We start from the raw sequence: 16,445 nt of genomic DNA on the forward strand, positions 1-16,445 counted from the left end.
CAGAACTTTTGAAATGGCATACCAACGAAAAATTGTCTCAAATTCATTTAGAAGCAGACCCCAACTGGTGATAAACCAGGTCTCATGCAGGCCACTTCTTGATAAAGGTTGCCCATGCCTGATCTCCAGTATAACAATGGAGATACAGACCATCTAGAGTAGGGGCCTAAACCATTTTTCACTTATGGAACCGTGACACTTTGGGTAGGTGTCTTCCGCTATAGCCCCGAGCCGACCGAAGCTTTGTGATGGAATTCGGTAGGCGGAAGTTACTGCCGTGTGTGTAGGTGCTTGTGCCTCTCCGAAAGAGAGAGAGGGGACCCCCTTACTACCTTATTCTGCTGGACTCCAGAGCCATTTGAGGTTTAAAGACTAGTTTTATAGAAACCTCTTTCAAAAATTCCTATTTTGTTCATCAAGCATTAACTCGTGTAAAATGTTAGAGAAAGAAACCCAGCTGTTTCTTGCAGTACAGACCAATAAATACATCTAAAGGAAACGTTTTTCAGGGACCCTTAAAATACTATTGTGGTCCCCCAGTTTACCATTTTTTTGCATGGATCCCCACTGAAATCTTATATGGATCCTGATTGAGAAGCAAAAGGACAAATGTAGAGCTGAGTAACGCCATGCAGAATGGTTCACCAATAAAGGACGTATCAGTGTTACAGATGGTTCTTCACCGAAGAAGATGGCATTATGTGCTGTTATTAAGAATTTTCATTGTTTTCCAATCTTAGGCCAGTGGAACTGTTAGCATGCTGGGGACAATGTTTCGCAGCATTTTGTTTGTCTTTGTATTCTGAGTTCAAATTCTGCTGAGGTCGGTTTTGCTTTCAGTGTTTAGGATTTGATGAAATAAGTAACAGTTGAGTACTGGGGGGGTCAATGTAATCGACCCCACCCATCACCAATCGCTGGCTTTGTACCAAAATTTGAAACCAATATTCCTCAATCTTTAGTCACAGGTGAATTCAGATACTGTATCTTCGGGCATACAAATCAAATTTTTCAGATCAGTATTTATGGCCAAAAGGTAAAAAAAAACAGAAGAAAAAACAACTAGGTCAACTTATACACCGAGATGCCCTTGGAGGACACAAAAATTCCAAGTCGAATTCAGCAGGATTTGAAAAGATAATAATGATGTTTGAATGTTTACACTACATCACCATCATCATTGAACCCTTTCGTTACTGTATTTCTTTTGAGATGTTCTGTGTCATTTTAAAAAATAACAAAGAATTTAGTAAAATAACTTGGTTATCATTGAAGCTAGTGTTAGGAGCATAAATTGTGACTAAGGTTTTGGTGGAAGGTTTTAATTCAGAACTTTTGGAAACAAGACATTTGTACTGCAGAGCCAGAGGCAGTTTCAGCCAGGTTGGTACTGAAAGGGTTAACAACCGTTTTCCATAGTTGGATGGGTGGGTTGACAGGGGCTGGCAAAGTTAAGGGCAACACTGGGTTCCAACGGTCTGTTTTGGCCTGGTTTCTGCAGCTGGGTGTCCTTTTTAATGCCAACCATTCCACAGAGTGTACTGGGTGCTTTTTACATGGCCCCTTCACAACATTGACTTGTATAGCAGAAAATACTGCTATTGCTGTTGAAACTTGTGTTAGGAAGAAGACAAGAAGACAGACCCATCATCAAAGACAATCAAATAGTGACCATTCCTCCTTTTTTCTTTCTAGTCAGGATGTATTGAGGACTATATCATCTGAATTTGAGTGGGTGTGGTTTTAAGGGAGATTTGCCTGCTATCTCTAGCAATTCAGTCACATAGAAACTCTCTCATTAGTGTATTCCTTCAACAGTTAAGTCCTAAACCAGATCCGACTGATCAAATTTATAAACAGAGCCATTCCAACCATGGCTTCTACCCTTATCAATCAGTTTCCTACACACCCACAGGGTTGCCATGCACAATAAATACTCACAGCTTGTTAACAAGAATTTCTATTGCTTCCAGCTGGGCTCTAGCCAGAGATGAGGGGTTAGAGTGGGAGAAGGGGGTGAGCAGGGGTGGGGTCGACATGTCTGACCTATCTTAGCAAATGCACATAGAAAAATAAAACAAAAAAAACTGAGGATTTTAAATAATAAAAAAAATCCATGAAAATAATTTGTTTTGAAATAGCAGAATGGATAATGGTGACGGTGAGCAACAGAGAAAGAAAAAAAAAAAAAGTATCTGATTGATAAAAAAAAAAAAAAAAAAAAAAAAGGATAAGAAAAAAAAAATACTCATAAAGAATTAGAAATTGCCAGCTAAATGGATTGATTTGTTTAAGTAAAAACAGCTGAAGGAGAAGAAATGAAATTAGGTTTATCAAAGCCTGGTTTGGGTTCGTCAATTTTGGAGTCTTATTAGTTTTGGTAAAGAATACAAGAAAAGGCAGATGAAATTTGGTCAAAATATTCCAGTGCTTACCAACTAAGACAAGTTTACACACCATCAGTAGGCTCTCTGATAGCATCGGAAGGGTAAGTAATAATAAAAAAATATCAAGCTGCTACCATAATTCATATCGGAAATATATATATGTATATATATATGTATATATGTATATATATATATATATATATATATATATATATATATACACACATACTGGCCACTAAATGGTGTTAGGAACATCGTAAATACTCCAGTTGATGAAAAACCTCACGCCACAAACAAAAATAATATTGAGTAACCGAATTTTTAATATCAAAGTCCAAAGTCCAGCTTAGATGTATTGTAACTATTAATTAGGCTGATTAATTAAGTCGAGAAGTTTGGAATGAGAACCGGATTAAAAGTAAATTGAAAAAATATATATATTTTTTTTGCATATCTACCAATACCTTACAAGCTGTGAAGACAAATGCACTTCTATTGAATCAATGTGTATGTTTATATACTGGCAATATTCCTATATAATACATACACACATTTAAGGTTGAGAGAGAGAAGACAGTGAATCTGTAATAAATATCACCCAAAATTGCTGGACATCAAGCATTTGGTTAGTAAAAATATACTAATTTAAACAAACTGGCTATGTCTTTAGAATGAGATATTTATATATATACATATATACACACATACCAACACTTCCATGTGTCACGTTTGGACAATTGTGAAGATCACTTCACGTGAAACCATTGGTTGCTTTGTCAACCCACAAATATACACATTTATGTGCGTGCGAGTGTATATATATATATATATATATATGTAATATATAATGATCATTTTAACAAAAAAGCAAAAGAAAAAGTAAAAAAAAAAGTTAAAAAAACAAGGTAAAACAGCATAAATAATTTAGTTGACATAATAACATTAATTTCAAGAGAAACAGGATTAAAAAAAAAACTGGTTATATTCTGATGTGGACATTTATTAGATCAAATGGCAACCGATCCATGAAAATAGTCTAATAATAATAATAATAATTACTTTAAATAATTTCTGAGCCAGTGCTGGCATTATGTAAGAGAGGAAGTCGAGGGGGAAACAACAGTATGATAACTGAAATAGTATATTAGTAAGGGGTAGGGTGGGAAAGGATGTGAAATGGGGATTTATAGGGGAAGCATGTTGACCATTTTGGTAAGTCACTCACAATTTGTTTTTTTTTTTTAAATGGTGCCACCAATTTTTTCTTACTGTCTTTTTTTTCTTTTTTTTAAAATTAATTATTTCAATACATTTATTGATTGATTTATTAATGAATCGTTACAGTAACACTTAATGAGTGTTTAACGTGCAGGAGCCGAAAAAGGAACTGAGGCAGACAGAGAATTTTGGTTTGTTGCCTATTTTACTAAATAATAAAAATAATGATAATAATAATAATAATAATAATAATAAAAGTAATAATGTGTCTCGTCTCAGTAAAAACAAAGTTGAAACAATCTTTGAACTGACCTTCAAACTGAAATGAGGTACTGAAACTAGATGGAAAAGGTTTATGAATAGTGGCAACTGATGGGAAGAAAAGCAAACTAGGAGACATGATTGAAGAAAAGCAGAGAAAGAGAGAGAGAGAAAGAGAGTGAGAGAGAGGGAGGGTGGTTTAAGTGGAGTGTGTGTGTGTGTAAGCCATATATACTCTCTTTTACTTGTTTCAGTCATTTGACTGCGGCCATGCTGGAGCACCGCCTTTAGTCGAGCAAATCGACCCCGGGACTTATTCTTTGTAAACCCAGTACTTATTCTATCGGTCTCTTTTGCCGAACCGCTAAGTGATGGGGACATAAACACACCAGCATCGGTTGTCAAGGAATGCTAGGGGGACAAACACAGACACACAAACACAAATATATATATATATATATATATATACATATATACGACGGGCTTCTTTCAGTTTCCGTCTACCAAATCCACTCACAAGGCATTGGTCGGCCCGAGGCTATAGCAGAAGACACTTGCCCAAGATGCCACGCAGTGGGACTGAACCCGGAACCATGTGGTTGGTTAGCAAGCTACTTACCACACAGCCACTCAAAAATAGATTGACACTGAATGTCAGCTACAACTGATGTGGCACTCTGGCAGTTATGGGGACGAGGGTTCCAATGGGTCCGATCGACGGAACAGCCTGCTCGTGAAATTAACATGCAAGTGACTGAGCACCCCACAGACACGTGTACCATTAATGTAGTTCTCGGGGGAGATTCAGCATGTCACAGTGTGTGACAAGGCTGGCCCTTTGAAATACAGGTACAACAGAAACAGGAAGAAAGAGAGAGAGAGAGAGGACAGCAGGGATCACCACCAACCCCTGCCAGAGCCTCATGGAGTTTATAGGTGTTTTTGCTCAATAAACACTCATAACGCTTGGTCTGGGAATTGAAACCACAATGCCGCGACCGCGAGTCTACTGCCCTAACCACTGGACCACTGCGCCTCCACTCACCTACAATAAAATGGTACAAAAAAAAAATTGCTATGTTTGGAAAATTATCTTTTATTTTGTACTAGTTTCATTCATTAGATTGTGGACAAGCTGGGGCAATGCCTTGAAGAATTTTTAGTTGGATGAAGTGATCCCAGTACTTTTTATTTAAAGCTAGGTACTTGTTTTGTTTGTCTCTCTTGCCAAACTGCTAACTTACTGGACATAAACACACCAACATTGGTTGTCAAGTGGTCAAGGGGGACAAACAGACACAAACAATGGACTTTCAGTCTCTACCTACCAAATCCACTCACAAGGATCTATTTATCCCAAGGCTATAGTGAAAGACACTTGCCCAAGGTGCCATGCAGCAGGACTGAAACCAGGACCGTGTGGTTGAGAAGCAAATTTCTTACCACTTAGCCACACCATCATAAGAAAATGTGAAATCAATTTGTTTTTGGTGGGGGAGAGGACTGGTGAAACTTGAAGCAGGTACAGCTATAAATAACAGTGTGTAAATTCTGGGTCGAAGGCTTATGTTTTAATTAAAAATAAAGAAAAGGGAGACAAATGTAAGTCTTACAGGTTTTGGGACACAGGGTGCTTTCGTATGTGTAGCCAAAAAGACCAAACTGAAAGATGATCTCTGATTGGCTATTACACTTCAAAACCAACCATTCACAACATTTGTTCCAACGGCCCGATGGATTGGCCTCAAAGTCCGTTCAGCTTGTATCACTTTGGGCTGACCAATCAGGTTGGGTGTCTCAAGAAGGTTAACACATAACATTGAAATACAAGAGACCTATCATGGAAATATTATCTGAGAATTGGTATGGGGTGGGTGGGTGGGAGATCTAATAAGTCGAAGCTTGCGGAAAGAAGATAGTCTAGAGAATAGTTTAGAGTCTAAAATAACATCTATGCTATATATATATATATATGTATAAATAAAGATGGACAGATATGAGTCTGTTTTCAGGTTTCCGACTATATGTATGTAAATATGTGTGTGTGTGTGTGTCTCCTTGTCTTGATATTTCATGCTAGTTGTAAATGAGTGTCACTGTTATACAAGCAGTGTCATTCATTGCCAATATTCTGCAAAACCATGTCTGGCCATGGGGAAATATTACCTAGCTAGGAGAGAGGTGAAGGAAGTATATAGGAAGGGTTACTCAACCATAGAAAATCTGCCCCAATAAACACCGTCCTAGCCATGCAGGAATGGAAAAGTGGACGTTAAAATGATGATTATGTTTTTGCGACACATTTCTAATTATTAATATCTTTGGGGCAAAGAGCTAAATTAGAATAACTGAATGAGGGTGAATATAAGTTAATGGGTTTTATTAAGTTCAGATCAAAAGTATCAAGCAACTAACCGACATGATATGTGTGTGTGTGTGTATGTCTACAACACTGCTTGGTACAACCTTCAAATGTATACCTGCAGGACATGGATGGTTTACGAATGCCATGCCGGAAAGCTAAACTGCTTCTACCTGGCAAGACAAGATCCCGGACATGGAGGTTCTCTCTCAGGTTGATCTGTCAAGTATTTACACTCTGGAGGGGAGAGCACAAGTCAGGTGGGCAGGCCACCTTGTTCGAGTGCCTGACACACGAACTCCCAACTGTTTTACAGCCAACTGGCAGAATGTAAACGCACGCAAAGTGGACAGAAAAAGTGCTTCAAGGATTCATTGAAGGCCTCATTAGAGAGTTTTGAAATTAACCCTGACCCCTGGAAAACACAAGCACAAGAGCTCCCTGCCTGAAGAAGATGCACCAGCAGGGGTGCCACCTCTTACAAACAAGACAGGATTGCAGGAACACAAAGAAACTGGCAAACTACGCAAGTCCAGGGATAACTTCTTGCCCTCAGTCCCAACAGACTGAATGGCCATGGCTGGATACACCATACCTCATCTTCTCCCACCTGACGTCCTTGGTTGTCGTCGACAACAGTGAACAAACTACCGTAATGAGTCGATATGCATCAATAATTTACAAGAGAGAGAGAGAGAGAGAGACTGGTTTAATATTTGAGTTTTGTTCCTCGAACATTAATCACCACAAATTGATTAAACGTAAACGAAATATAGAAAATATCAACCAGAACAAGGAAGTACCAAAAATAATAATAATAATAATAGTAATAATATGTAAAAAAAAATATTCTTTTTTTAAGAAAAACAATATACAGACCAGTACAAAATATTAGACAATACAAAAAGTGACATCCTAGCTCTACATAATAGCGATGACGATGATGACAGACAACGACAATGGCAACAATAGTAATAATAATAATAATAATGATAATAATATCCAGCCACAGAAAGAAGAGCAGCACTAAAAAAACAAATAGAAAAAAAAAAAAGATAAACAAAAACAGCAACAGAAGATTTCAAGCAAAGTATATCCTATTTTAACTACTTTCAACAGTGTGTAACCATGGAAACAAAACTGGTAAAACTAACTATAATAATATATATAAACACGTAAGAACCAATAAAAAAAATTTTTTTTTTTAAACTTCATCTGACAAAGAAAAAAAAAATTAAAAAATATAATTGGCGAAATGACAAGATTTTGGAAATGACAAAGAAATAATAAAGTACAAATAAATACCAATGACGGCATCAAATATTCCTAATTTTGGAGAGAATTTTCAGACAAAAATAATCAGGTACCGGTGAATATGTTCAAATAGTGAAATAAATAAATAAACAGAAAACATAATGGCATCTTTCGGACTCGAGGAAATCATTTTGAATAAAAGGTGATGGGAGGTTTTCGTTTTTATTTTCTTGGCATCAATTAATAAAGAACATAAACAGAAATCTAAAGAAAAGCAAGAAGTTCTTCTCTGGTTTTTCTCAGTCTCAAACTTGGGGTTATTATTTTTGCCTCAGTCTCCACACTTTGATTTCTCAGAAACCCCGTCACTGTCATTTAAAGAGTTGGTCAGTCTTCCACATTCACACAACAGCAACCTGTCACCGACACAGATCAGTCACCAAACACACTAAAACACAACTACAACCGAATCGGGTCATCACGCTGGAAAAATTCTTAGACGCATTTCTTGAAGCCATTTATACTCCCCGAGTTCAAATTCAGTTGAAGTCGACTCTGCCTTTCATCCTCTCAGAGTTGATAAAACAGGCATCAGTTGAGCAACTGGCAATGTAACTAACAAGCTTTAATGAGCTCCCACCCAACAAGAACTTCAGGTCACCTGATGGCTCTAGTAAAAGATGACCTTGGAAATGGAAGTTATTTCAGTACAAAGACCTAGAAATAGAAGTGACCAGGATGTGGGGATTGAAAAGCAGCACAGCACCAGTGGTGACTGGATCGTTAGGGCTAATTAAAAAGGGCCTTGATAAGCAGCTCAACAAACTCCCTTGCAGTGTTAACGTGGGAGAACCTCAGAAAATAGTGTTGCTAGGTTATGCACACATTTTACGCCGTGTACTCTCTATGAGATGAGGACCTGCTGTGACCTTAGGGTCAAAGGCAATGGCTTAGCAGAATCATTTGCACACTGGGCAAAATATTTTCCTACATTTCTTCTGGTTTTATGCTCAAAGTTCAAATTTGCCTTTTGTCCTTTTGAAGTCAATAAATTCAGTACTATTTGAGCGCTGGCATTGATGTAATTAACTTTCCCACGTTCCTAAAATCTCAGGTCTTGTGCTTGCAGCAGAAAGGATTATTATTATTATTATCATTATGATGGGACCAAGGTCATCTTTGCCTTTCAACCCATTCGGTGGGGGTGTCAATCTAATCATTACTCCTCCGACCCAATGTGCTGGCCTTGCGTCAAAATTTGAAATCAACATCATTCTTCTGATGGTCCAAAGGTCAACTTTGCTTCTCCTAATTTCGAGGTTGATAGATTAAGTACCATTTCAGCCCTGGGGTTGATGTAATTGACCAGCTCACTCTTCCAAAATTTCAGGCCTTGTGCCTTCAACAGAAAGGATCACTATTACTATTATTATTATTATTCCGTGCCGGTGGCATGTAAAATACACCAATCCGACCGTGGCCGTTGCCAGCCTCGCCTGGCACCTGTGCAGGTGGCACGTAAAAAGCATCCACTACACTCACGGAGTGGTTGGCGTTAGGAAGGGCATCCAGCTGTAGAAACACTGCCTGATCAGACTGGGCCTGGTGCAGCCTTCTGGCTTCCCAGATCCCCGGTCGAACCGTCCAACCCATGCTAGCATGGAGAACGGACGTTAAATGATGATGATGATGATGATGATTAAGGGCTGTGGGTTGTAAGAATCACTGCCAAAATACCCCTTTATGAATTCAAAATGCTGCCAAGATCAAGTTTGCCTTTCATTTTTTGGGGGGCTTGATGAAATAAAGTACCAATCAAGTGCTGGTTCAATAGCATCGACTAACCCCTCCCCTTAAAACTCCTGGCCATGTGGCCTAAAAATGCCTGGCAAATTTCTTCCATTTCTGTAGATTTTAACAAAGCAAACATAACTTTTCATCCCTTTGGGATTCATAAAATAAAATACAAGGAAAATACTCTGTCCCAATTATTATTATTATTATTATTAGTGTTGTGAAGGCAGTGAGCTGGCAGAGTGGTTAGCATGCTGGGCGAAGTGCTTAGCAGTATTTTGTCTGCTGTTACGTCCTGAGTTCAAATTCCACCGCGGTCGACTTTGCCTTTCACGAGGTCGATAAATTAAGTACCAGTGTAAAACTGGGAGTCGATTTAATCAACTTAACCCCTTCCCCAAAATTTCAGGTCTTGCGCCTATAGTAGAAAGGATTATTATTATTATTATTGTGGCAAGCAGCATATCATCTGTCTTTATGTTCTGAGTTCAAATTCCAAGGTCAACTTTGCCTTTCATCCTTTTGGGGTTGATAAAATTAGGATCCAGTGGAGCACTGATGGTTGACAAGGGGAACTTAGCTACTTAACCAAAATTGCTGGCCTTGTGTCATAATTTGAAACCATTATGCTTGTTGTTGTTGCTGAGTTCTAGTGTATAGCTTGAAGGGTAGCAGCAGTCAGATATTTTGTAAAGGATGCTTGCAGAGTACAAGACATCATCATCATCATTCAACGTCCGTTTTCCATGCTGGCAGGGGTTGGACAATTTGACTGGGGACTGGCAGGCCAAGAGGCTGCACCAGACTCCGATCTCATCGGGCAAAGTTTCTACAACTGGATGCCCTTCCTAATGCCAACCACTCCGAGGGTGTAGTGGGTGCTTTTTACATGCCAGTGAGGTGGTACTGGCAACGACCACACTTGAATTGTGCTTTTTACATGCCACACAAGGTCTGAAATTTTGGGAGGAGGTTTTAATTGGTTACACTGACTGCAGAAGGGATGAAAGACAAAGTTGATCCCAGTGGAATTTGAGCTCAGAATGAAAGGAAGCAGAGGAAATAGGGCCCTCCAATGTTTGTCTGCCAATCCACTTGTCTCATAACAACAATTGCTTTTAACATGGGTACAATAATGACCCCTGCCTGCTCCCCAACACACACACACTGGACAGATGAAAGGAAAAGTGGATCCCAGCAGAATATGAAACTAGAACAAAAGACTTACAAGAAATATTGCAAAGCATTTGTCTTCTGTTCTAAGGATTCTGCAAACTCACCTCCCTAATAATAATAATAATAATAATAATAATAATAATAAATAATAATCAGAGAGAAATGTGTCCATTAAAGAAGTTGAGAAGTTATTTCAGTACAAAGACCCAGAAATAGAAGTGACCAAGATGTGGGGAATGAAAAGCAGCACAGCACCAGTGGTGATTGGAGTGTTAGGGCTAATTAAAAAGGGCCTTGATAACCAGCTCAACAAACTCCCTTGCACTGTTAACGTGGGAGAAATTCAGAAAATAGTGTTGCTAGGTTATGCACACATTTTACGCCGTGTACTCTCTATGAGATGAGGACCTGCTGTGACCTTATGGTCAAACGATGACCCCAGTTCAGCAGGAGACAAAGGACCATATTTTATTTTAAAACAATAATAATAATATTTTCTACTCTAGACACAAGGCCCGAAATTGAGGTTGGGGGGACAGTCGATTAAATCAACCTCAGTAAGCAACTGGTACTTAATTTATCAACCTTGAAAGGATGAAAGGCAAAGTTGACGTTGGCGGAATTTGAACTCTGAACGTAACGACAGATGAAATACCTCTAAGCATTTCGCCTGGCATGCTAATGATTCTGCCAGCTCGCCACCTTATTAATTGTAACGATCTTTCCAACTATAGGCACAAGGCCTGAAATTTGGGGGACAGGGATAATCGATTACATTGATCCCAGTACTTAACTGGTACTTATTCTACCGACCCTGAAAGGATGAAAGGGCAAAGTCGACCTCGGCGGAATTTGAACTCAGAATGTAAAGACAGGCGAAATATTGCTAAGCGTTTCAGTCAGTGTGCTAACGATTCTACCAGCTTGTCACTATGATGATGATGATAATAATAATAATAATAATGGTTTCAAATTTTGGCACAAGGCCAGCAAGTTATCTTGCCATGGTTTATTATGTTCTGCACCAACGACATGACTGGAATGTAGTTTGTCACTTATCAAATGAACCTGTTCACAAGATGAGCAAAAACCAAAGCGGAAACACAGAGACTTGTCCGATGTACAAGGAAAGACTCCATTTTTCCATTCAATGATGCAACCAGAGTTGAAAAAAAAGAGAAGTTTCAGCAAAGAGAGGGACTGTGTCTCCTGCGATGTGCAAAATCATGAAATACTGGCCAAAGGTTAGATCCTAGAACCGTGTGAAGACTATTTAAAACCAGGTCAACAGCGAAAACAAAGACCCGACAACTAAATTAATTAAGAGAAAATATAAACAGAGCAAAGGATCCGATTCCAAAGTATGCCGTCAAAATAAAGTAATTGGTAATTAACAGAACAAATCATTTCAATTAAAAGAATTTTTATCACGGTAAAAAAATAGTTTTATGGGAGAAAGAGAGAGAGAGAGAGAGAAAATGAGGTGGGGGTGAAATTAGGGAGAGAGAGAGAGAGAGAGTAAAGGAAAGCTACAAGGGATAGAAAGGGAGTAGTAGGAGAAGTGCATTGATGTTAAGTTTAGAGAGTAGGGAGATGAAGGGATTGAAAGAAGAAGAGCCTGAGAAAAAGGAAAACACAGGGAGGGGAGAAAGAGAGAGAGAGAGAGAGAGAGAGAGAGAGAGAGCAATGTGTATGTGTGCATGTATGTGTCTTTTCATCCTGTCATACAGGTGTTTGGCTATTGTTTATTTACCAACACCTGAGTGTCGAAAAGCTCAAGGTATCCTCAACAAGATTTCAATAGCAATATTCAATCATAATAGCACCACAGAGTGAGATTTCACCGAAAAATTCTTCAAAGATCAAACATCGACACCACTTAGGATTGAACTGTTAAACAAACGCATGACCTATACATGTATATATAAATATATATATATATGGGCCAACTTATTCCTATTTCTACATGAGTGAATTAGTTCCATGTCAGATACAATAGATGAGTGGGTGATTTTAAGGGACTGGTTGTAACGAGAGGATGCAGACACTAATTATAGCCAAGATTTTATTTAAACTCGTACATTTAAAAAAAAAATATTTCTTTGCGCCACGATGAGTCTTCTAATACGAACACCTTGGATTGTGACCAAATTTCTACAGAAAATGGTTTATGAAGGTAAGAAGAAAAAAAAAAAAAAAAAAAAAAGTGGGGGAGGTGGGTCGGTGGATAATTTTGTATCATGACTGTCAACAGAAAATAATAAATCCTCTCCAGAAGATGACAGGTTTTAAATTGACACAGAAACTGGTGGGGGGGTGGTTCTTGTTTTTTTTAAAAATTTTTTTTTAATGTCCCCACCCTCCCTAATCATTACCACAACTCAGGCTTTGAAGGTCAGCTGGAAAACGGCAGCAACCTTTGTTACAGCAGAAAGCAATACCAATATATATATATATATATATATATATATGTATATATATATATATGTACATTTATACATATATATATGTGTGTGTGTGTGTGTACATTTATGCACAATAGACTTACGAGAAAATTGATACACCAAATGTGAGGGATCTACCAAACTTCTATCATGCTTTGAACGTAGGTAACACTCGTTAGTTACTCTTTGCAAGTAGATGTGTTGCTCATTAGTGAATCGTTGAGAGTATATTTCATAGATCATTCGTCCTGTCATGTGATCATTATGAAGAATATCTGCAATGACAATTTAAAAAAGGCAGGTTAATAAATAAAAACCACAGCAGGCGCTGGGCGATGGCGCACCGCTTACGGGTGGCCAGCTTACCTGGACAAAGGCCTTGAAATACGGCAGGCTGAGATCCGCCGGATGCTGCTGCTGCTGCGGCTTGATAGGGGTGAGTGTACTGGGGTAAATGATCCTGCTGATGTACGTGCAGATGCGTGTGAGCATGTGCATGTGTGTGCGTATGAGCGTGGGTGGATGCTGCAGATAGACTGGCCATCTGAAGGCGAACCATCGGGTCGGTACTGAGGGCAAGGCGCTCAGCCTGCAGCCGCTCAGCAGAGATTCGTTCCACAAGAGTTGAATATGCTGGATCACCCAACAAGTGAGAAATACCAGTTGGAATTCCTAAATAAACATTCAGAGATTACAATAACACTTTTTTTTTTTTTTTAAACATAATTAAATCTTTACTGGGCAGATGGAAAAAAATATATAAATAAAATAAATAATTAAGCCAAGATTGAACTAACGAAATGTATTGATTAAACACACACATTTTCAAAGGCACCAATACATAGGAAATATCTTAACTCTTTAACATTTAAACTGGCCATATCTCACTGGATCTGTCTTCTCACGCATAGCCTACAATGTCATTCTAAAAATAAACTATCTTACGTTCAAACTGATTAGAACTGTCCTCTCACACCTGCCCTACAATGTCATTCTAAAAATATGCACCCATATCGCTGAAATCTCAAAGCTATGAAATAATGCATGATTAATTGAAAATAATGAGAATTTGACCGAGTAATCTGAATGCTTAAAAGGTTAAGAAACTCACCAACAATCTGAAATGAAAGTTGGTGGCCACTTCATCAAGGGGATGTTGCCACAAACAGAAGAAATGTGAGGCTCATCTCATCACCCTTTCGTTACTGTATTTATTTTCAGATGCTCTGCGTTGCTTCCAATTATTTTAAACATAACAAAGAATTTAGTAAAATAACATCATTATAATTAAGCTAGTTTTAGGAACATAAATTGTGACTAAGGTTTGCTGGAAGATTTTAATTCAGGGCCTTTGAAAACCAGGCTTTTGTACTAAAGAGCCAGATCCGGTTTCAGCTGGGTTGGTAACGAAAGGGTTAACCTGTGATATCAGAAGGGTCTTGGATGACCAATAAACCAAGCACTCAAAAAGATAACTAGCTTCACTCACATTTTGTCCTCAACTACTGACCTAACCTTGAGCAATGTACTCCTCACTACTCAACAACTGCTACAAGGGTCAGGGATCCCTAAATCCTCCCAGTCCTAACAATGCTATTTAAGCCCTCCACCTTTAACCACAAATCCATTTCATCTCATCCACCAATGATGATCACAGTTCAAGGAAATCTATACATTGATTGATTGATTGATTTAGTAACCCAATGTAGCTATATATTGATCCAATAAACCTCCAGTGTAAGAATCTCATGCACCCCCCCGCCCCACAAAACAGCTAATCAATCATGGACAGGAAGACATCAGGTACAGGATTAATAAATAGCTATTAATCTCCTCTATCCAGTATTGATCAAGCCATTAAACCTCTCCCTTTTATATCTATGTTTGTATCTCTTTAACCATTAAACTCCTCTATTCAGTAATTGCCTTGTCATTAAACCTGGCTATTCAATACCTATCTATATCTGCCTGCCTGGCTACCTGTCTACATCGTATCAACATATCTAATAACTAAACAGAAAGACAAACACACACACAGACCTGTCTGCTTGTCCATCAATGTTCTTGTGCGTCACCTCTACCTATTTCATTTATCTATCTATCTATCTATCTAAATATATTTTCTTTTATTTGTTTCTGTCATTTGACTACGGCCATGCTGGAGCCTCGCCTTTAGTTGAACATGCTTCGGAAGCCTAGTACTTATTCCGTCTCTTTTGCCAAACCGCTACATCACAGGGACATAAACACACCAACATCAGTTGGGGCACAAACATAGGCATACACAAATACATACATAAATACGACGGGCTTCTTTCAGTTTCCGTGTACCAAATCCACTCACAAGGCTTTGGTTGGCCTGAGGCTATAGTAGAAGATATTTGCCCAAGGTGCCATGCAGTGGGACTGAACCCAGAACCATGTGGTTAGGAAAAAAGACTCTTACCACACCTATCTACCTACCTGCATGGCAATTTATCTATCTCTCTAGTGATTAGGCTCTGCCATTCACCATCCAACAACAGCATATAAAATACATACATCGACAACACCACAACCACATACATCTGTCTTACTGAATCTACACAAGAGGACCCTTCATCCTCATCATCATTATTATCTAATGTATCTTTTCCATGCTGGCATGGATTAGACAGTTTGATAGGAGCTGGCAAGGTTGGAGAGCTGCAACATGCTCCAACTGTCTGTTTTGGTATGGCTTCTCTGGTGCAATGCCCTTTAACACCAACCACTTCACAGAGTGTACAGGGTGCTTTTTTTTTTGTCTTGCCAGCACAGGAGCTTATTGTGTGGTGCCAGTAGGGAAAGGACTCCAGGGCCACTTCACCGAAACCAGAGCCCCAACATCAGTTTACATGAAAGACTCTACATAAATTAACCAAAACATAAAAAAAAAACTCTATAAAACATTACCTGATAGCAGATAATAGACCATACCTATCAAAAGTGCCATTGGCTTCAAGTTTAAGGAGTTTCAAGAAGAAGAAGAATAATGAGAGAAGAGCAATCTTACCTAACCGTTCCAAACGTTCCCTCTCTCGTGCCAGCAGATCATTAGCTAAACTTGTTGGGGGGTAAACACCTGGTATATGAGGTGTGTTGCTACTGGAGCTGTTACCCGCCGATTGTTGGACTAAATGACTTTGTGCTGCAGCAGTCGGAGGATAGGCATAACGACGCATATCGATCCAAGGAGCATCCAACGCATTTCCACCTGCAGAAATTAGAAGAGGACAGTCTCAGAAAACGTGACAGAATAAGATGCAATTACACACACACACACATATATATATATACATATACATATATAGACAGGGACATTTGGAAGTGTGGAACAGTGACTCTCAACCATTCCTTTTTTTTTTTTTTTAACCTTTGGACCCTCTTTGATCCCTATTTTGCTCAGTTGGACCCTCATAGACATTCAATGTTTAAAAAAAAAATCCCATTATATTTGTGTTGTTGAATATTATTAGGGATTGGGTTAAGAAAAAAATGTTAAAATATTTTGAGCATTGTAGAGTTATA

At 38.6% G+C, this 16,445-nt stretch overlaps 1 protein-coding gene across 4 annotated transcripts in view; it reads right to left on the reverse strand.

Annotated features, from left to right (window-relative positions):
* LOC115224734 (arginine-glutamic acid dipeptide repeats protein) overlaps positions 1-16,445 on the reverse strand; it is a 453,168-nt gene that overhangs the window by 11,191 nt on the left and 425,532 nt on the right. For 3 of the 4 annotated variants that reach the window (XM_029795610.2, XM_029795609.2, XM_029795611.2), the window contains exons 21-22: positions 15,931-16,131; positions 13,263-13,568 (exon numbers count right to left, since the gene is read on the reverse strand). In XM_029795610.2, coding sequence (XP_029651470.1) covers positions 13,263-13,568; positions 15,931-16,131 — 507 coding nt within the window. Of the gene's footprint in view, positions 1-13,000; positions 13,172-13,262; positions 13,569-15,930; positions 16,132-16,445 lie in introns of all 4 variants that reach the window. The other variant, XM_029795612.2, reaches the window with a different exon arrangement.

This window comes from Octopus sinensis, linkage group LG26 (genome assembly GCF_006345805.1).
Source record: "Octopus sinensis linkage group LG26, ASM634580v1, whole genome shotgun sequence".
In the NCBI taxonomy this organism is placed as follows: domain Eukaryota; kingdom Metazoa; phylum Mollusca; class Cephalopoda; order Octopoda; family Octopodidae; genus Octopus; species Octopus sinensis.